The sequence below is a fragment of the Carcharhinus amblyrhynchos genome, chromosome 5 (assembly GCF_965287045.1).
Source record: "Carcharhinus amblyrhynchos chromosome 5, sCarAmb.v2.hapA, whole genome shotgun sequence".
Lineage (NCBI taxonomy): Eukaryota > Metazoa > Chordata > Chondrichthyes > Carcharhiniformes > Carcharhinidae > Carcharhinus > Carcharhinus amblyrhynchos.
The window spans coordinates 23,121,985-23,143,687 of NC_137328.1; the positions used below are offsets into that span (position 1 = coordinate 23,121,985).

Genomic DNA, 21,703 nt, shown 5'->3' on the forward strand with positions numbered 1-21,703 from the left:
CATGCCGTGAATCTCATGGACTGAGAATGAGGGCTTAAAATCATCCCCAGCATTTTTCATAACTTTTCTATAATGGGATACCCAAAATTGTACACAATATCCTAACTGTGGCAGAACCAGTGTTTTCAATGAATTATTATTTTAAAAATTTCATTGCTTTCTTTACTTCTTCTAACCCCCTGTCCTCCTAAATGTGACAGTTCATTTTATGTCCAATGGGGCCACCCTCACAGCATCTGGTCCAAGTGACCATTCAACACACACCACCTTGGGTTATAGAATGCAGAAGATGGCCATTCGGCCCATCGAGACTGCACTGACCACAATCCCACCCAGGCCCTATCCTCACAACCCCATGCATTTACCTTTGTTAGTCCCCTGACACTAAGGGGCAAAGTAGCAGGCCCAATCCACCTAACACACACTGTGGGAGGAAATCGGAGCACGTGCAGGAAACCCATGCAGACACGGGCAGAATGTGCAGAACCACACAGACAGTGACCTAAGCCAAGAATCGAACTCGGATCCCTGGTGCTGTGAAGCAGCAATGCTAACCATTGTGCCACCATGCCACCTCCAGTATGAGTGCCTGTGTCCTAGTCAACTATCTAGATTGTGGTTACTGAGCCTGGTACTGTGACCCAAAGTCCACATTTATGAGGGACCACATCAGAGGAGAATCAGTTGCTAGAGGCTCTGCCACATTGGTTCATCTCTGTTTCTGCAGCAGGGGTTTGATGCAAAATGCCTACTTAGTTGACACTAGAATTCTTTCTAATCTGTATGATGTTATACCAAGCTCAGGTATATTTATTATTTTAAAAGCCTTTACATATATTTTCTAAAAGTGTTAAGTTCCTAGAACAGTTTAGACATCACACTTCAGCAAAATCTCCAATTGACCATGACCCTGGGAGACCTTGGAAGTTTTGTTTGATTTTTACAAATTATTTTAGTATAATTCAACTGCAACAATGGTATATTCTTGCAGGTTTTTTGAATTCAGTTTTGTCTTGGTATCGGTGGTTTTGAATCATCCCGACTGAATTCTGGCTGAGGGAGAATGCTGCAGCAGCATCACATCAGCAGAAGGAGGTGGAGGGTCCACAGTCTCTCCGAGAGAGGGATAGGCCAGCTGCGTGGTTGGATGACGGTAAGACGAACGGAAAGACGGAAGTGGAGCATCAATGGGGATAGCAGTGCGTGCTGCAGCCTGAAACAAAACAGGGTTACATTTATCCAAGTAATTATTAACTTCCTGACATCTTGCCAAGTTTGGTTCAATCCACTTATGTTGCTTCTTTGTGACATTTGAAAGGTAGCCAACTGCAGCACAAAACAAGGCCATTTGACGCAATGTACTGAAACAATGGCTCAGTTCTCTCTCCCTAGATGCTGTCAGACCTGCTGACGTTTTCCAGCATTTTCTGTTTTTGTTTCAGTTTCCAGCATTCGCAGTATTTTTCTTTTTTTGCTTTATAATGGTTGTGTAGAAGTGCTTTGGATCATTTTATTACAGTAAAGCTGCTATATTATTACAAGATGCTGTTTTATGGTCAATGACTGGGATTAAAAAGCCTGGTTTGATTTCTGCTTTCCAGAGGGGGGACATTGAGACCAAGTGAATCCAAAATCAGTCAACATATCACATATCAGGGACTGAATCTGGGACATTGCTGGTCTCTAAGGCTCATTTCAACACTGGCAATGAACTTCCCATATAAATCACTGAAAATGGCTGCCTCCACTTAATAAAAGGACATCAACCTGAAATGATAATCCAATGTTTCTCTCTGCATAGATGCTGGCAGACGTATTGGGTATTTCCAGCATTTTAGTTTTTATTTCAGATTGTGAGCATCTGCAATATTTCATTTTTCACCCATTTAATGTATTCCATTCCGGTTTGAACTGAATAGAATCTGACTATATGAAGGAAACAACTATGCCCGAGATACAACACACTCAACATGAATTCAAAGAGTTAGTATTGATGCCTTCACCCACAAATTAAATAGATTTCTGCCAAAAGTAACAATTTAGGATGCAGCATATGAGGAATTTAGGACAGAACTTGTGTTAAGTGTAGAATGCTTGGAAAGAATAAATGATTTTGGACCCATAATTCCAACAGCTCTCCATCACTAGAGTTTTCCTTGGATCATGTGAGAGTTTGTGGTGACTAATTAATGTAATTTTGTAACATACATATAACATTGACCATAGAAAGGAAAACCATAGAATCCCTACAAAACAGGATAAGGCCATTCGGCCCATCGGGTTTGCACCAACTCTCTAAAATAGCATCATACACAGGCCTACCCTCCCATCCCTCTAACGCTGCACATTTACCATGCACATTTCTCTAATGCTGTACATCTACCATGCACCTAACCTGCACATCTTTGAAGTGCGGGAGGAAAGCATCTGGAGGAAACCCATGCAGACACAGGGAGAATGTGCAAACTCCACATAGACAGTCACCCCAAGGCTGGAATTGAACCTGGGTCCCTGGTGCTGTGAGGTAACGGTGCTAACTATTGTGCCACTGTGTTACCCATACTGAGATGGTAAAGGTGAATCTTTGCTTTGACTGTCAATTCCTGTGTCTCTATACCTTGCACAGGCTGGTGTTTAGATACACATTTAGTATGAACTTTGGAATTGTGAAGGAAACCTTACATACCAGTGGTGGATATTTATATAGTCTAGCATTACTGGGATCAACAGCAGCAGTTGTCTGGATACTGGCATCTCTTGCATTGACTAAACGTAGATATAACTCCATATTTTCCAACTATAAGAAGAAAAAGCAAGAGAGCAGAAAATCTATTAATCTTAATTTACAAATCCAAAAATGATCTCTGGATCAAGATCTTTTTCACAATCTCATGCTCTGAGTTACTGTTTATGAATTTCATCATATGGGGAGGCGATGGCTTAGTGGTATTATCATTAGACTATATAAATATATATATAATATTATATATATATATATATATATATAGACTATATACATAAATCCAGAAACTCAGCTAATGTTCTGAGAACACGGGTTCAAATCCCACTATGGCAACTGGCGGAATTTGAATTCAATAAAAAATAATTGGAATTAAGAATCTACTGATAACCATGAAATTGTTGTCAATTGCTGGAAAACCAGTCTGGTTCACTAATGTTCTTTAAAGCACCTTATCTGGTCTGGCCTACACAGAGCACAGCAATGTGATTGATTTTCTGCCTTCAGGCAATTAGGGATGGACAATAAATGCTGGTCAGCCAGTGACGCTCATGTCCCACAACTGAATAAAAAATATATATCTCCACGCTCTTTTCTCAAGACCAGACTGTCTTCTGAATTCAAGATTATTAAATTTGAATTATCATTTTTACGGCACAAAAACTCTTGCACTGTTTTAATAATTTAATTTGGATTACTGTTTTTTTTAGCATAAACAACTTCAAATTAACATTGGTGAACGATTTAACAAAAACACGGCATAGAAAAATGCCTCAAAGTGTTTCACAGATATGATATGAGGAAGAGCAGCAATTGACTGAAGCTGCCTGAAAACTCTGCTTCCCAACTGGACTCCAGTAGTTGTTAACAAGCAGCTGGTGGAGACCTTGGGAAGCATTAATCAACTGTTCTCAATGTTAACAATTGCAGCAGCAAAAAATAACAAAGCGGGCGGATGATACAGACTGTGTGTACAACTGAATTTGCACACTGCTATGGCAACTGTGACCAATCAGCCAGAACCAACACAAATGCATGCAGATTTCTGTTGTATGATTGATTGTTAGGAGCATGTTGCTTCAGCTCAGTTGGCTGGATGGCTGGTTCGTGATGCAGAATGCTGCCAACAGCGCGGGTTCAATTCCCACATTGCTTTCTCAACCTGGCCCCGTGCTTGAGGTGCTGTGATCCTCGGGTTCAATCACCACTCAGAGAGGAGAGCAACATATGGTCATCTGGGACTACGGCGACTTTATCTTTACATGACTACAATAGCATGAATTTGTAAAATGAAAAGACCATTGAGAACAATCCCTTCAGACAACAGTGAATCCATGGAAACCACTCATCTACAACATCAATGTGGCAAGAAAGAGTGCAGCCAATTCATAAATTCCACTGACAGATCTCCTACTGCCTCCCTAGAGCAACCAATGCACAAGACGTTTGGGAGCCCAAACATATTCATAATCAGAGCTAATTAATTACTGAAATCCTATAATTGAAATGTCCCTCTTCTGCCCAGAGTTGTCAGCTCCCTTTTGAAGGGCTGCAGAAACAGCAACACTACTAGTCCAAATTCCACACATAGCTTCTCTGTAGCTACACTTTTTATCAAATCCTTTTATCATTTTAAACAGTGCGTGGACTTGATTTCATTAGCATGTCTAAATTAGCTTACAACCACCTGTTTAATGTGAATTACAAACTCATTATTAGAACATTTTAAGGTAGTTTAATTAAACTCTCACTTAAATCATCAATGATATTCACCATCTCACTGTCCAGCTTCTTTTACCTGGGGTACTCCATTTAGTTCACCAGTCGTCATAGATGGTTTAACTGGTAGGACTCGTACTGGAATCTTCCATCGGCCGCTGATTACACGATTCTGAGAATCAAAAATATCAATCTTGATCCAGCCTCTTGAGATGAGACGGCTGATGTCCTGCCCATAGGGATCACAGCCTCCTGAAGCCTGTAGCTCCATTACAAGACTAATACCTGGGAATGGGCGGACCCTGGCATATAAAAGGATAGATAAACAAAATCCAGGAATAAGATGGTTAATGACTGTTTTACTGAACACAAAACATTCAATATTAGCATCCACTTCTGCATTTTATTTTCAAGTCTTGAAAATATGTCATTGCCTGATTGAACAGACAGGGACACAGCCAACTCATAGGCCTCAAGACTTCAGACCCAGCATTTAAGATATTGCCCTTGGCTCAGTGGTAGCACTCATGCTTCTGAGTTCAAAGGTCACAGTTTCAAGACACACTACAGGGGCATGGGGCTTGAATTTGAAGCATTCCCCACCTCCCCTCCACCCCTATTGGTGTATTTTTGGGACAAATGGGCAAGTAAAATGTAGTCGGTGACTCACCCACTACCTTCCCTCGCACCTCTAATCTAGTCCCGATACAGGGCTGGGTAGGGTTCTCACTCACTGGCCTGCCCATCCTTAAGCCTATTGAAACTTTTAAGTGGCCAAATATTACCCATATAAGGCCCTCAATCTGCCTCCACTGCCATAATATGATGCATGGTGGTAGCTGGACAAGAGTGAGAAGGTTGATTTTTCACCCAAGTTGATGAAAATGCTCAAAGGAGGGGTACGTTCTCCCTGAGTCTGTGTGGGTTTCCTGCTGGTACTCCGGTTTCCTTCCACAGTCCAGAGATGTGCTGGTTAGGTCCCTCAGTGTACCCAAACAGGTGCCGGATTTTCACAATAACCTCAGTAACTTCAATGCAGTGTTAATGTAGGCCTATTTGTGACAAATGAATAAACATTTTTAACATTGTCTAGGTGTGGGTGGGGAGCTAGTGTCCTGTGTGCATTGGAGGCTCCCTTCCCACCTGTCCTCCAAAACCCACTCTCACATCCCTCTAACTTATCCCAATGTTCAGGCCACCTTTCGTCCCTCAGTGATCTTAACTAGAACAGATCATCTGGTCATTTATTTCACTGCTTGTGGGACTTTGCATAAATTTCTACAGTGACTACGCTTCAAAAATACTTCACTGAATGTAAAGTGTTTAAGGATGCCCTGAGATCATGTAAGGTACTATTTAAATTTGCTTTCTTGTTCCTTTCTGTGTTAACCTGCTGATGGTAAGAAGATTAAATGAGCCAATGAGTCAAGCCAGTCTCATTTCCTTTGATAACAGCTTTTGGGACAGGGTATAGAATCAGTGAAAATAGCTCACATCATTTGGGGAAAAGAAACCAAAAATAGGATAATCGCCAAAGGAAGACTCTTTGAGACCTTTTTTTTCAATCCTATGATAGGACTATTTATAAAAACACTGCTATAAGCAAAAAGCTTGTAAGAATACTAACTTTCAGAAGTTCTGTTCAATCCTATGTTCATCTATGCTCCTGATGGTCACTTTTCATTTCTTTCATGATATTGAAATTCAACCAACCAGCCAGCCAACTATAAAACATCCAATCAGCCAGCTAGTTAACTCTCCATCTATATAAGCAACCAGCTTTTTGTTAGCAAGCCAAGCAAATACCTTAACAAAATTTCTGAAGTTGCATCTCACTACTGAGAATTCAAATTTGATCCCAACTGTACATAACAACTTTTAAATGACACTTTGTCTGTCAGACTGGTTCTTTTACAATGTATTACACATTAGAATCATAGGATCCCTACAGTACAGAAAGGGGCCATTCAACCCATCGAACCTGCACTGATAACAATCCTATCCTAAAAACCCCACAAATTCACCCCGCTGATCTCCGTGACACTAAGGGACAATTTAGCATGGAGATGTTTGCACTGTTGGAGGAAACTAGAGCACCTGGGGGAAACTCACACAGACACGGGGACAACGTGCAAACTCCAAACAGACAGTGACCCGAGGTTGGAATTGAACCTGGGTGCCTGGCGCTGTGAGGCAGCCGTGCTAACCACTGTGCCAGCGTGCATTAGAAATTAAATTGATGAGTTGTTAAGTTGTAAAATAAGTTGTATCAATAAGCACCTGGGCACAACTTGCTTGATTGCCAGGATTGCTCCGTTGCCTCTGTTGACTTCTGGAAAATAGGCCAGCGAATTGTCAATATCACAATAGGCAGCCGGAAGTGGAGAGGGATCTCCCATTTCTTGTCCACCATGGTACAGCCCCACCACCAGGCGGCAAACCCGATACATGGGGTCCAATCCCAGGAGAAAATCATAGAACACCACAAAACCAGCTCTGAAAGAAAATGGGCCAAGGAGTTAATAGAAATTTATTACATTAATGTCTTATCCAAAATATCAAAAGTTAGCAGCATATCACACCCAAACTCTACTTGTCACAGAAAATTTTAGGAAGCTCTATTCCCAGCTGAGAACTTCACTGTTAGATACTATGGAGCAGGAAAGTGTATGTCAACAATGAAAGATGCTGTACTCCATTTGAAAAACCCACAAAACTTTAGTTCTCTGATATTTGTCAAGATCCTATCTGGACAAACTGTTTATTTAACTTACATTGTGTTCCTCCCCCCCATTTCAATTTGGTTAGCCTCCTCTGAACATTACACCATTATTGAATCAAGAGGTTGCTATACAATTAATTTATCACTGAAGTAATATACCTCCAGCTTAAATAAATCAAGGTTTCAAATTTGTGAAAAAGTTACATATGCAGAGGGTAAACATTTTTTTGATCTTTTAAAAAAGTTCTTGGGTCACAACTGCAGCACACGACCATAAAGTTTTACACAGATATCTTTTGTCTATTACACAGACCATTCAGTTCCCTCAAGTTTGTTAGACCAGGATTAATCTATACCCTAAACCCATTCACTTGCTTTTCATCCAGATCCCTTGATGCTCTCAATATAAAAGATCTAATTCTTGTAGAATTCAACTGACCCATCATACCTCTCCATTAACATAAGAACATAACATAAGAAATAGGAGCAGGAGTAGGCCATCTAGCCCTTCGAGCCTGCCCCACCATTCAATAAGATCATGGCTGATCTGTCGTGGCTCAGTTCCACATTCCCGCCCTCTCCCCATAACCCTTAATCCCCTCTCTTATCAAAAACCCATCAACCCACATCTTAAAAATATTTAGCGAGGTAGCCTCCACCACTTCAACAGGCAGAGAATTCCAGAGATTCACCACCCTTTGAGTGAAGAAGTTCCTCCTCAACTCCGTTCTAAACCGCCCCCCCTTTATCTTGAGGCTGTGCCCCCTAGTCCTACTGTCCTTTCTGAGCAGGAAGAGTCTCTCCACCTCTATCCTATCCATCCCATTCATCATCTTATATGTCTCAATGAGATCTCCCCTCATTCTTCTAAACTCTAACGAGTACAAGCCTAGTTTATTCAGCCTCTCCTCATAGCTCAACCCCCTCAACTCCGGCATCAGCCTAGTAAACCTCCTCTGCACTCCCTCCAAGGCCAAAATATCCTTGCGCCCAGGGACAGAGTTGTACTTTTCCATTAGTAATAAGGCTAAGAGTGCTTCCTAATGTCTCGCCTGAATGGCTTGCAACTAATTTTAAGCTTGTGGTCATTTGATCAGGATTCCTTCACCATAGTTTCCAATTATCCGATCAAAACTCTTTAAAGTGGTTTAGAATATCCATAACAATTCCATATTTTCGTCAAATTTCTTATTTTTCTTGAATTGGTAAAAACAAATCATAGACAAAAGCCCAATTTACATTATTGGTGCCATTTAGTTTGCAGAAACAAATTATCTTGTAGCCTCTTATCTAATAGGAGAAATCGCATTTTTGGAAACTTCTCAACACCTTCTGAACTTTTTAAAAAAGGAAACAAAATTAGTCCTTGCTATGGCCTCCAGCATCATCATTCTTCCTCATTCTTGGGAAGGTTCCTGTCAAGGGCATCAAATTTCAACCTAAATATTCTGTGAGAAATTACATTATTTTCCAATCCCCTGTGATTTTCACCAGTGAAGAGCTTGAAGAAACAAAAAACCATTTGTATTTATACAGAAAGTACCTTTAACTCAGCAATAAAGAGAGTATTATCAAACAAAATCTGTCACAAGCTAAATAAGAACATATAAGGGCAGGTGACTAAAACCTTGGTTGAAGAAGTGAGCATTAAGGAGCACTTCAAAAGAGGCGAGAATGAGGTTTAAGGGGGGAATATGAAGGTACATATGTAAATTAGGAGCAGAAGGAGGCCATTCGGCCCCTTGAGCCTGCTCCACCATTTGATAAGCTCATGGCTGATCTGTTTAAAGTTCTATGTTCCCAGATTTGAGAAATAAATTCAATTAATTAATTCATTAAATTAGGAATTTGATTCTGAGGGCATAGGTAGAAGGCACAGCACCAATGGTGGAATAATTACAATAGTGGATATTCAAGAAGTCAGAATTAGAGGAGCTCAGCTATCTCAGAGCGCTGCGCAACTCAGGGGGAGATTACAGCAAAAGGGAGAAAACTGTAGAGCAATTTGAAAACAAGGCTGGGATAATCAAGTGCCAAAATCCAATGAGGGTCAGCAAGCACAAAGGTATGGGCATAATGGAATTTGGTACGCGTGTTAGGATATCGACAGCAGCGTTGTGGATGGTGGAAGATTGGAGGCCAGCCAGGAAAACAACAGAAATATCAAATCTAGAAATAAAAAATAGGTTGGACCAATGTTTCAGCAGCGGATGAGCTGAGGCAAGGGTGGGAACAGGCAATGTGATGGAGTTGAAACAAGCAGTCATGGTGATAGAGCAGATGTAGGGTTGAAAGCTCATCTCGGGGTCCAATATGATGCCAAGGTCACCGAAGTTCTGCTTCAGCAATGAAGTTTGTGATTGGGAGTGAAGACAATGGCTTCAAACTGCTCAATATTTAGTTGGGGAAATTTCTCCTCATCTAATATTGGGTATTGGATTAGTAATGTATCAAATCAGAGGCAGTGGAGTAATTGAGGAAGACAGTGGTGTAGTAGAGCTGAATGTCATCAGTATTCATGTGGAAACTGACATTGTGTTTTCCACTGTTGTCACTGAGGGGAAGCATGCAGATGAGAAATAGGAGGTGTCAAGGTCAGATCTCTGCGGGACCTCAAGGGCAACGTTCCCTCTAAGCTGCATGGGTATGCAGCCAAGGAGCAATTGAGAACATGCCAGTCAGGAATACACAGAGGTAATATTCCCTTTTTAACATGAGCAAATGCACATGCATGTGCCCAATCTGAAAGGGAGCAGACATGATAACAAGCTGGCTGTGCACAGCAAACAGAAGTTAATGAGAATGTTGACGAGTGGTTTTGATATGGGAGCAGGAGGAGAAACCACCTGGCAGACGATTCTCTGGCTACGATGAGATAGATTAGAATGAAATCAGGTGAGAGCAGCTGGAAGACAGTGAAACTGGAGGAGGAAAGTATGGTCAACTGCATCAAAGGCTGCAGAGAGGTCAAGAAGGACGAGGAGGGAAAGTTTAAGGTTTATTAATGTCACAAGTAGGCTTACATTAACACTGCAATGAAATTACTGTGACAATTCCCTAGTTTACCTTTGTCACAGCTATTTGTGACATTGATTGGCTTGTCCCTTGATGTAGCAGATCTGTAGCTGATTGAAGGGATTCAAACATGGAACTCCAGGAAAGGCAGGCATGGAAAAATTTAAAAAACTATTTGATCCCACATCAGCACCAATTAGTTGATTTCTGAAAGTGAAACATTTGGCCTCAGCATCTTTAGACTAGATCTGCAAGGGTTTCCACTTCCAATTAATTACTCATGACCTCCTGCTCGAATAGGCACGTGATCAGTCTTAGCTGTGATGACTCCCACTAACACAATATCAGGGACCACAGATAAATAACTCATGGAGAAGGTAATGGGGGGCAACCGGCAACTCTGAAAACATATTCCAGTGAGGAGTCAGCTTTTATAGGAGAGAAAAATGGTCAGAGGAAAGTGACTTTCTAGCCAAAGATAAATTAAAGAATATTGCTGAAAAAAGAGACATGCTGTCAAGGTTTTTTTTTATCTCACTCATCAGGGCAGACACAAGAACACTGATTTTCTGAGGGAGCACAAATTATAGTACATCAGAAAAGGATGCTGGCTGGTCAATTCTGAGGCTTTGCCATGAAGATTGCATTAACCAATCAAGATTGCATCTTACGTTCAATTCAAAAAGAGGCACAATGTCTGTATATGTTCCTTTTTTCTGCAGAGGCACTCACTGCGATGTAGTGATTAGCTTTTGAGGAACCATATGCTCTGTGGGTGCAAATATATGTTTCTGAAGAGCAGTTTCAGACTTGATTCAAGTTATCCCAGCAGAGATGTGGCTGGTCACATTGACTGGTAAGGATCCAGCATGCACCAGGAACATGAGGATTTACAGAATCAACTGTGCTTAGGAGGGATGATGAACAGGGGGATTTGGGAGGCACGTGTCAAGTTGGGGGAGTGGGTGGCGGGGGCGGGTGGGGGAGCATGACAAAAATATTTAATGATTACTTATTTGGATATTTACAAATAAAAAGGGAAGCTGACAAAACTCAGTAGAAGTGAAGATGGAAGAGGTAATGAATGGGGTGATAATTGACAGGCAGGATGTACTGGCTGTGCTTACAGTGAATAAGTCATCTGGTTCGGATGGCTTGTAGCATCCTAGGTTGCTAAAGAAAGTGGTGAGAGTGGAAGGCCTTCCCATAATCTTTCAATCTTCCCGGGATATGGCGGAGCTGCCAAAGGACTGGAAAATGTCAAATCTGATGATCTTATTCAGGATAGGATGTAAGGACATTCCTAGTAACTACAAGTCAGTCAGGTTAATGTCAGCGCTGAGTAAGATTTTAGAAACAATAATCAGGGAAGAAATCCACTGGCATTTGGAGAGGTTTGAGCTAATTAAAGGAAGCCAGCAGGGATTTGCAAAAGGCAAGTCATGCATGACCAATCTAAGTGAATTTTTTGATGAAGTAACAGAGAAGGGAATGTAACAGACTTGTCTATAGGGACTTGCAGAAAGCCTTTGATGAAGTACCACATTTAGTTTGAATATTGGAATAGAGTAAGATTTCAAAATCTGCTAATGACACCAAACTTGGAGGTGAGGATGACAATAATCAATGGCAGCAGGACATAGATAGGCTAGCAGGATGGGGAGACAAGTGACAACTGCAGCTTAATACAGAGAAGTGTGAGTTGATGCATTGTGGCAGAAGGAATAGGGAGAGGCAACAAAGAATAAAGAGCATAATTACAAACTGTGTGCACGGACAGCAGCATCCAGAGACTCATGCACATAGATTTCTGAAGGTGGCAGGACATACTGAGAGACTTGCAAGACAAATACGCTTTTGGACTTCATAACCAGGGACACTAAGTACAAAAGAAATCAACTGAATCTTTATAAAGCTCTGGTTAGGTCATAAGTAGTGTACTGCATCCAATTCTGGAACTGCACTTTTGGAAGAATGTAAGGTCCTTGAAAATGTGCAGAGGAGATTTATCAGAAGGATTCCATGGATTTTAATGACAAGGTGAGGTTGGAAAAGTTAGAATTGGTCTCCCTGAGGACAAAAGAGATTGAACGGAGATTTGATGTAAGTATACATGATTCTGACAGATTTAGATAAGACAAATATTAGCTGATGATAGAACATAGAACATGACAGAAGGACTAGAGAGCACAGATTTAAGGTTCTGGGCAAGAAATAGAATCATAGAACTATATAATCACTACAGTGCAAAAGGTGGCCATTCGGCCCATCAAGCCTACACCAACTCTCCGACAACAACCCACCCCAGGCCCTATTCCCCTAACCCCATGTATTTACCAATGAATCTCCCTAACCTACACATTTTGGGACAATTTAGCATATCCAAACAACTCAACCTGCACATCTTTAGACTGTGGGAGGAAACCGGAGCATCCACACAGACACTGGGTGAACATGCATGCTCTCAGTCGCCCAAGACTGAAATGGAATCCGGGCCCCTGGCACTGTGAGGCAGCACTGCTAACCACTGTGCCACCATACCGTCCTTAATGCAGGCCGGGGGTGGGATTTGAGGAAGAACATTTTTACGCAGATGGAACTTGCTGCCCACAAGGGTCACAGAAGGGAAAATGAGGGATGATTTCAAAAGAAAAATGGATGGGCACTTGAAGGAAATGATCTTGCAGAGTTACTGAGCACAAAAATGGGACTGATTGGATTGCTCTACAAGAAGCTGACATGAATTCAATGGGCCAAATAGCCTCATTCTGTGCTGCAATGACTCTATGCATCCAGAAAACTACCGAGTACAACGCTAATTACTATTACTCAAAGTGGATATATTAACATGCATCGGCAGTTGGGTTCCTTCAATCAACTGTTATTGATTGAATCCTGTCTTGGTCCCTCCATGCCGACACTACAGTTAAGAAAACCCACCAATGCCTCTACTTTCTCAGAAGACTAAGGAAATTTGGCATGTCAGTTGCAACTCTCACCAACACTTACAGATGCACCATAGAAAGCATTCTTTCTGGTTTATCACAGCTTGGTATGGCTCCTGCTCTGCCCAATACCGCAAGGAGCTACAAAAGATCGTGAATGTAGCTCAGTCCATCACACAAACCAACCTCCCATCCATTGACTCTGTCTACACTTCCTGCTGCTTCAGCAAAGCAGCCAGCATAATTAAGGACCTCACGCACCCCAGACATTCTCTCTTCCACCTTCTTCCATTGTGAAAAAGATACAGAAGTCTGAGGTCACGTACCAACCGACTCAAGAACAGTTTCTTCCCTGCTGCTGTCAGACTTTTGAATGGACTTACCTCATATTAAGTTGATGTTTCACTAGACCCTAGCTATGATTGTAACATTACATTCTGCACTCTCTCGTTTCCTTCTCTGTGAATGGTATACTTTGTCTGAATAGCGCGCAAGAAACACTGTATCTTAATATGTGTGACAATAATAAATCAAACTTTCAAAAGAAAGGTTTATTTTACTCAAGATTTTTAAAACATACCCAATAAGAATTTTATAATTCTACCAATAAAATAAATCAGAAATCCCAATTAACAACTAATTTGCTTGGTAAGTACATTAAAGGAAGAAAGCTATCCTCCATCTGAAGTCAAATAATTTATGCTGAAGATATTATTTTGTAGCACCTCAAGAACCTACTGAATGAACTCACACTGGATCATATGGTGCAGGTCCCAAGCCCTCACTGGAATCTAGAAATTGTTTGGCAAGAGTCGGAGTTTGAGGCCTGGGGTCCTCCTAAATCAATGGAATACAAAACAGATGGTTTAACAGAGAGTTTGATTTACCACATAATAATGTGCATTCATACATGTGTTTGCAATGCAAGACCTCCCTAACATAGTCAGAATGGATGCAACTTCAGTATAGTAAATTGTAATACTGAATTCTGTAAAGTAACAATGACCATTGAACCATTGTTGATTATCATAAAAACCCATCTGGTACATTAACATCCTTTAGGGAAGGATATGGGCGGCACAGTGGTTAGCACTGCTGCCTCACAGTGCCAGGGACCTAGATTTGATTTCTGGCTTGGGTCACTGTCTATGTGGAGTTAGCACGTTCTCCTTGTGTCTGCGTCGATTTCCTCCGGGTGCTCCGGTTTCCTCCCACAGTCCGAAAAACATGCTGGTTAGGTACACTGGCCATGCTAATTCTTCCTCAGTGAACCCAAACAGGCGCCAGAGTGTGGCAACTAGGGGATTTTCACAGCAATTTCATTGCAACACTAATTTAAGCCTACTTGTGATACTAATAAATAAATAAGTAAATACAATCTGCCGCCCTTACCCAGTCTGGTCTACATGTGACTACAGATCCCAATGTGGTTGACTCTCAAATGCCTTCTGAAATGGAGGGTAGTTAGGGATGGACAATAAATGCTTTCCCAGTCAGCGACACCCACATCCCATCAATGAATAAAAAATTCTATTCTGCTCCAATCCTAATCTTGAAATAACAGCCTTGCTACACCAATGTAAATTTCTACATTAGTCATCCTCTGGTTAAGAGTAAGAATTGGGTCCCATTGTGATCATGTAGCTTTATGTTGTAAATCTGTACACAATGGGAACTAGACTGAGAATCACTCCTTCTAATGGGGCCCTGAGAGAAGTTACAGGATTCTGTTCCTTCAGACTTGTCCTCGAGGAGGAAACAGCCTTATGTTACACTCCAAGTCATATCTGTCTGACTTTACTCTGCTTGGCACATCTTGGTGTAAAGCCATGAGCTGCTTTATGGTTTTCAATATGACAAGGTGATTTAATTTTTTTACCATTAATAATTCAACCTTTGTTCTCTACCTCCCACTAAAGCCAACAACTTATTCTGATGCAAAGTTTCATAATCAGCAGCAGCCTATTAGCACTTTTCCAAGCTCCCGTCCTTCATATTTGAACAATGAATAGCAGCAGCATAATCTGAACATGGAAACAGCACATTCAAGCACCTACTCTCCCTCCTGGCCTCAACCACACATACTTAGTACCCATTTTCTTAAAAAAAATCAAATATACTGCAGTGACCTTTGACTACACTTTGACATATAAAATGAAGGCTGAATAGAAATATATGAATGTTGCAACATGAAAACAAGGCAAGTGGCTTAATTAGCTGGGGTCTGCATTTACCCTCTGGTTGTATAAATAGTCCAAATCACATTACCCACTTCGTTCCTCTCCTTCAACCATCCATCCCAATCTAATTTTGAATATTAACATCCTTTTTGCCGAATGAATTCCTCATACTTTCTGTTTTAAATCCCTGACATTTCATCCTGTACGTATGGCCTGTCAATGACCCAAACTACTTTCCAACTAGTGGAAACAATCTTCCTTAATGTGTTTGCCTTTAATGCTCGGAACCACACAAGGTGAGCAAATCTGTTTGGTGCCCCAAGCTGCGACTTCTGGTCACAACCTGCTCTTACCACTGGCAGGAATGGAGGAGTTCGAGCTGTAGCATTGGGAAGGTCTCGTGTCTTTGAGGTCCTCATGCGACGCTGGAGGCGTTGAATCTCCATCTCTTGTTTCAAGAGGTCAATCTCAGTCTTCAGAGCCCTCATCTTCTGATTGCTATCTTTTCGAGTCAGCTGCAGTTGATCATTTTCATCTCCATCTACTAAAAATGACATTTAGATGTCAAATTGCAATGTCTTATGCTCTTCTCAAAGGAAATTGTGTCAACACTTGGGAACTGAATTTAAACATAGGTGACAACTATAAGCATTGGAGATCAGTTTAAATCTCCTTCTCCTTTTGCTTCAATAATATGCCTTAACCTCAAGCTTCACTGGGATTGAGATGAACCTTCCCCTCTTTCACCAATGTGACATTTAACTCTCAGCACCAGACTCTCTCTCTATTCAGGTACCATGCTATAAGAGAATATTAAAAACCATGGATTTCCATGTATTGGTCCATCGTTATGCTTAGCAAGATTTACAGTGATTTGTGTGGCCTTCTGTAGGTTCTGGTTGAGAAAGACTCATGCTCTATTTACCTGCCATAGATGTATTATGAGGATTTATAGGTTGACAATCAACCACGTTACGAATGTACATTCCTTCAAGTCCCATCAAGCCCCAGAGTGAGAGTCATGTGGGACACTACCACAGTGCCATAAGGTCTCCACCAGGCACTCTGGGACCTTTTAATTATCCTGGCTTAAAAGCATATTGCATTCACTGTTTAGCTGTGGTTCAGTTGGCTCACTTTGGCCTGAAACAGAAGATTGTGGGTTCAACTCCCACTCCAGGAGTTGAGCACAAGAATCAAGCTTACATTTCAATGCAGTACTGAGAGAGTGCTGCACAGTTGGAAGTGCTGTCTTTCAGGTGAGATGTCAACCTCACCTGTCAAGGGTACAGTAAAGTTCCCATGGCCTTAATTTGAACAAGAGCCAGGGACTTCTCATCAATGTCCCTTAAACAACATCACAAAATCAGGTAGCAAGGTCTTTGTTATACTATTGTTTGTGGGACCTTGCTGCGTGCAAATTGGCTGCCATGGTCTCTATATTATACTGGTGACCACATTTCAAAAGTAATTCATTGTCTCTAAAACATTTTGGTATATCCTGAAGGTGCAGAATGTACTATATAAATACAAGCCCTTTCTTTAAACAGAATGTTGTTGATAGAGAATGGGGCATTTTCTACATCAGATACAGTGGAATGGGTAAGGAGTCAAGAACTGGATCTGGCCTTTGCTAGGAAACTGAATTAAGACAAGATTTTCATGGGGAAGAACCTTTGATATGGTGACTGATTCACTGCCCGATTAGTCTGTGGGAGTGGGTCTGATGATGTGTAGAACTGATTTAGACTCTTCATCACCATCACTGAGGCTAATAATTGCCCTAAAAGAGAAATCTGATTGTGCAAACTGGCATGTCACCCAACAGTCAAAAGCATATCCTACATTCTTTCTCATGTGTACATCTATACAGATACCAGTGCTTAAGGCTAGAAAGACTTTAATCTAACCTGTCCTCTTGCTTTTTAGGATTCAAGAAATAAGTGAGTAGTAATGAATATTTCCTGAAGCTTACTTGATAACATTAGCCTTTGGCCAATGGAAGTCTTCAGGAGCTTTTGACTCCTGCGGCTCCTTTGTCGTTTTAGCTGCAGTTTGAGAATTTCATCTTCAAGCCGCTGATTTTCCATCTCTAGCGAGATCAGTTCTGAATCCAAATGGCGTTTGGATGTGCTGTGTTGTTCCCCTGTCAATCAAGATGGAGTCCGTTCAGACTGCGACGCCTGACGCAGATTTCAATAAGCGTTATTTAAATATAAGAGGTGGACCCCCAATGCATTGGTGGGGAGGAAGCCAGACACCCCGGAGTACAGAGGTCCTGACAAATCATTTTCATTTCTTTATTCAGCAATAGAAGACTACAGTTGAGGATGGTTCCCAGCAGCCAGGAAAGATCAAGGATTTGAATGGGGGGAGGGGTGGCGGGGGGCTCCGAATGGCAGTCAGGAGGGAGAAATCGCAGGTTGAATGGGACGGTTGGCAGATCGCAACCACAGGTTGTGGTTGAGGGTCTGGGAAGAAGACTCATACCTCACCCTGGATCACAAGCAGGCTCTGTCAATTACTTAACCCTTGTAAACAACTGCTCTCACATTCATTTAGCTGCCGAGCCTTGGGGAACCCAGCTAGCCAGCCATCATTCAATTTAAATCAGGCTCCCAAGTGTGCTATGGGGTGCATATGGTTGACTTATTTGGGATCTGGAGTTCCATTTAGGCAAGGATAGTAGATTATCTCCCTGTCTTACAGAACATTTGTGAACATGAAGGACATTGGATTTACAACAATTTGACAGCTACATGGTCACTTCACTGACACCAAACATTAATTTCCAGGCTTTCTTTTTACTTATCAACCCATTAAATTGGGGTTTGAACTCACAATCTCAAGATTATTGATCTGGATTACTACTCTAAGAAAACAGTCTTTAGAGCACCCAGGTCATTCATTTAATGGCCTAATTTGCTATTTTGAGCCACTAAATATGTGCAATCTTGCAGCATCTGACAGCATTCAGGTGCCTCATTTCATTTTTAATTTGTTGTTGAGTTATGCACCTTCCTCCATATGGGTGGCACGGTGGCACAATGGTTAGCACTGCAGTGCCAGGCACCCGGGTTCGATTCCCGGCTTGGGTCACTGTCTGCGCGGAATTTGCATTTTCTCCCTGTGTCTGCATGTGTTTCCTCTGGATGTCCCGGTTTCCTCCCACAGTCTGAAAAATGTGCTAGTTAGGTGCACTGATCATGCTAAATTCTCCTTAAGTGTATGTGAACAGGTGTCGGAGTGTAGCAACTAGAGTATTTTCACAGTAACTTCATTGCAGTGTTAAAATAAGCCTGCTTGTGACACGAATAATTTTTTTTGTTACAGATGTACACCCCTAGGTTAAGAGCATTTTGTTTTCACATTCAACATGGCAAGTTCTCACTTCTATCCTTTTGCGAGGGAAACAATACAGAAAGGCCAGTCACAACAGCAACATAAAGGCTTGATCATGAAAATAACAGTGTGCTCCTTTGTTCAAAGGTCAAGGTGCCTGCTGAGCTGGTTAGATGTAGATGCTAGCACAACAGGCTGACAGTGTTCCTCAGGGTGACACGGTAGATGGTGGTTAGCACTGCTGCTTCACAGCTCCAGGGACCTGGGTTCGATTCCCGGTTTGGGTCACTGTCTGTGTGGAATTTGCACATTATCCTCGTGTCTGCATGGGTTTCCTCCGAGTGCTCCGGTTTCCTCCCACAGTCCAAAGATGTGCGGGTTTGGTTGATTGGCCATGCTAAAAAACATTGTCTCTTAGAGTCATGAGATGTGTAGGTTAGAAGGATTAGCGGGTAAATATATAGGGATATGGGGGTAGGGCCTTGGTGGGTTTATGGTCATTGCAGACTTGATGGGCCAAATGGCCTCCTTCTGCACTGTAGGATTTCTATAATTTCTATAAAGGTATGAATGTATTTCACATATTCTAGCACCCTTAACAAACAAGCTTCTACAGAAGCCATACTGTGGTTCCTCTCTTTCCGGTGAGTTCTTGGGTGCTTCACTCTCTGTTCAAGTTGAAGAGCTTCAGCCAAGAGGTCGTGTAGTTGGATGAGGATCAGCTGATCATTGCCACCATTCTGCAGGTAGGAAAGCCTCAAGGCACTGAAGAGAAAATTCAGATACATGAATCGTCAAAACACAGGGAGTAGCATCATCCAATCCTGCTGAAAAATAGACTGCATTGCTTTTGTCAGCTGCCCCAACACCATCAGTTCCTGCCAGACCAGCTAAGGATGGTATATTCTCTTCCCTAAAGGACATTAGTGAACCTGATAGGTTTCTACAACAGCCAATGATCATTTCATAGTCACCATTACTGAGCTTTTTATTCCAGAGTTCCACAGGGGTGACGAAAATCGGAAGTAGTGCAGTAGAATATTATTGTGAAAACACAATAACAGAAACATAAATGCAAAATATCGCCAATTATTTGTGACAGAAAGATATGCAAATAATTTGCAGAGCTTTTTCTAAAATCAAAGTCTAACTTAATTTCACGGAAGACACAGGATGGAGACAAAGTATACAGGCAATTTTTCAATCCTAATATTCTCTTCTCAGAGCTGAGAGCCATATAGAAAGATAGATTATGGAGAAAGAACATAATAGAAACACATTCAACAAGATGCACATATGTTTATCAGGTAGCACAACATGGTATGTAGAACAAACTTCGGAGCTTGAACCACAGCATGAGATTGGTTTAGGCAGTGACACACAATGATAAAACAAATTTTTCCTTTCATGTGTTTTCCCTCCATTCACAATATATAAATTGGGTTAAAATATAGTTTCAACAGTGCATTGTAGAAAGTACTTCCAATTCATGATGCCATAATGGGAGGATTTCTCTCTCTCCTCAAGTCCCATCCCTAAGCAGGACAAGGATCCTTATGCTTCACCTGTTCCCATGACTATTATTCCTCCCCCTCCCCCGCTGGCTTAACCCTCCTCCTCAATAATGCATTCAAGATTCAATTTACCAAACAGTCACAGAAAGGTCTTTGTAAAATTATAATGCCCTGATTACAGTTTTGTCTGAAACACATGTGGCATAAATCATTAATATTAACAACAGCAATGATATAAAGCAATATTAGTTTGTGTGCCCTATAAGTGATCCTGCTTATCTATTAAACAAACCAGAGAGTATGAAATTGCTTTAACAGCATTGTGCAATATTGTTAATTTGACAGGAAAATATCCCATTTGTTATTTGCAACACCGTGTAGACAATATCACTGATTCAGTGACTGTCTCAGCCCTCATTAACATGTTCTGCACATTGTACTATATCAACACAGTGACAGTAAATTCATATTTAGGGGAAAGATTCCATACTTGCAACTCATGAAAATACATCCAAGTGTGAACCCTCTTTTAATCTTCATTTAATCTTCAATTTTGCAGTGAGCATTCTCATTTTTCATGGCTGCAGTTTGTTGCAAATAAAGATTTCTCATCACTCTAAGATCCTTTCTATCAAGACTCTAACATGCACTTCATGTTCTTCATGTTTCACCTCATCAAGTGCCTTACTATGATTAATAAAACATATGAATACATTTTTTTCACCTCAATGGCTCTTTCTAAAGTATGCGTGTCATAAAAATAGCGGCTGGAATTCTCCAGCTGTTTGTGCCCTGCTGCCACTGCCAGCAAACACGGAGAACTTGGGAGTTCAGCGAAATCTCCATTCACTGCAGCAGAACTGGAGAATTCCAGCTGCGGGCAAGGTCAGAGGATTCTGCCCTGCATTTCTTGTTCCTCTACTTTCTACAAAACCTCATCGAAGAGCTGATATGTCTATCACTTGCTGTTTTTGCCTTGTTTTTGCTGATCTTGTTCCTGACCCTTTTCATCAGTACTCAAAGAAGGAACTTAGTAATGTGTCTCATCAGACTGATATACAATGGGATTCACTTTTAATTGCTTTGGGCTTTTTAGGGAGTACAACAAATATTGCCTTACTTAAGTCTTATGGGCTTTCTCCCATCTCATAAACCTCATTAAAGATGAGTCAGTTTGTCTATTCCAAAGTCTTCTAAGCTTTTAATTTGTTCAGTAAGTATTTGATCTGGGCTTTTTGCTTTATTGTTTTTCATTTTATTTATTGTGGTTCTTACTTTGTCTTTCATGATCTTTGGACCACCTATGTTTTTCTTAACTGTTGGCTTTTCTTCTTTTACTTTGTCCTCAAATAAAGCTCATACGTATTCAGTCCATCTTGTGAGGTCTTGGTACCTTTTCATGAAAATTTCCCCATGTTTCCCTTTGATGCAGCCGCCAGATGTACAACATAAAAAATAGGAGCAGGAAGAGGCCATTGAGCCTTACACCGCCATTCATTATCATGGCTGATCATCCACCTCAATAG

General features: G+C 41.2%; 1 protein-coding gene across 2 annotated transcripts in view; it reads right to left on the reverse strand.

Annotated features, from left to right (window-relative positions):
- Positions 1-807: 807 nt before the first annotated feature.
- The window catches only part of LOC145343406 (coiled-coil domain-containing protein 17-like), a 45,167-nt gene continuing 24,271 nt past the window's right edge, over positions 808-21,703 (reverse strand). The window contains exons 6-13 of one of the 2 annotated variants that reach the window (XM_080189628.1): positions 19,289-19,428; positions 17,297-17,467; positions 15,675-15,865; positions 13,893-13,978; positions 6,740-6,955; positions 4,539-4,761; positions 2,687-2,797; positions 808-1,213 (exon numbers count right to left, since the gene is read on the reverse strand). In XM_080189628.1, coding sequence (XP_080045754.1) covers positions 1,034-1,213; positions 2,687-2,797; positions 4,539-4,761; positions 6,740-6,955; positions 13,893-13,978; positions 15,675-15,865; positions 17,297-17,467; positions 19,289-19,428 — 1,318 coding nt within the window. In that variant the 3' untranslated portion in view covers positions 808-1,033. Of the gene's footprint in view, positions 1,214-2,686; positions 2,798-4,513; positions 4,762-6,739; positions 6,956-13,892; positions 13,979-15,674; positions 15,866-17,296; positions 17,468-19,288; positions 19,429-21,703 lie in introns of those variants that run through there. The other variant, XM_080189629.1, reaches the window with a different exon arrangement.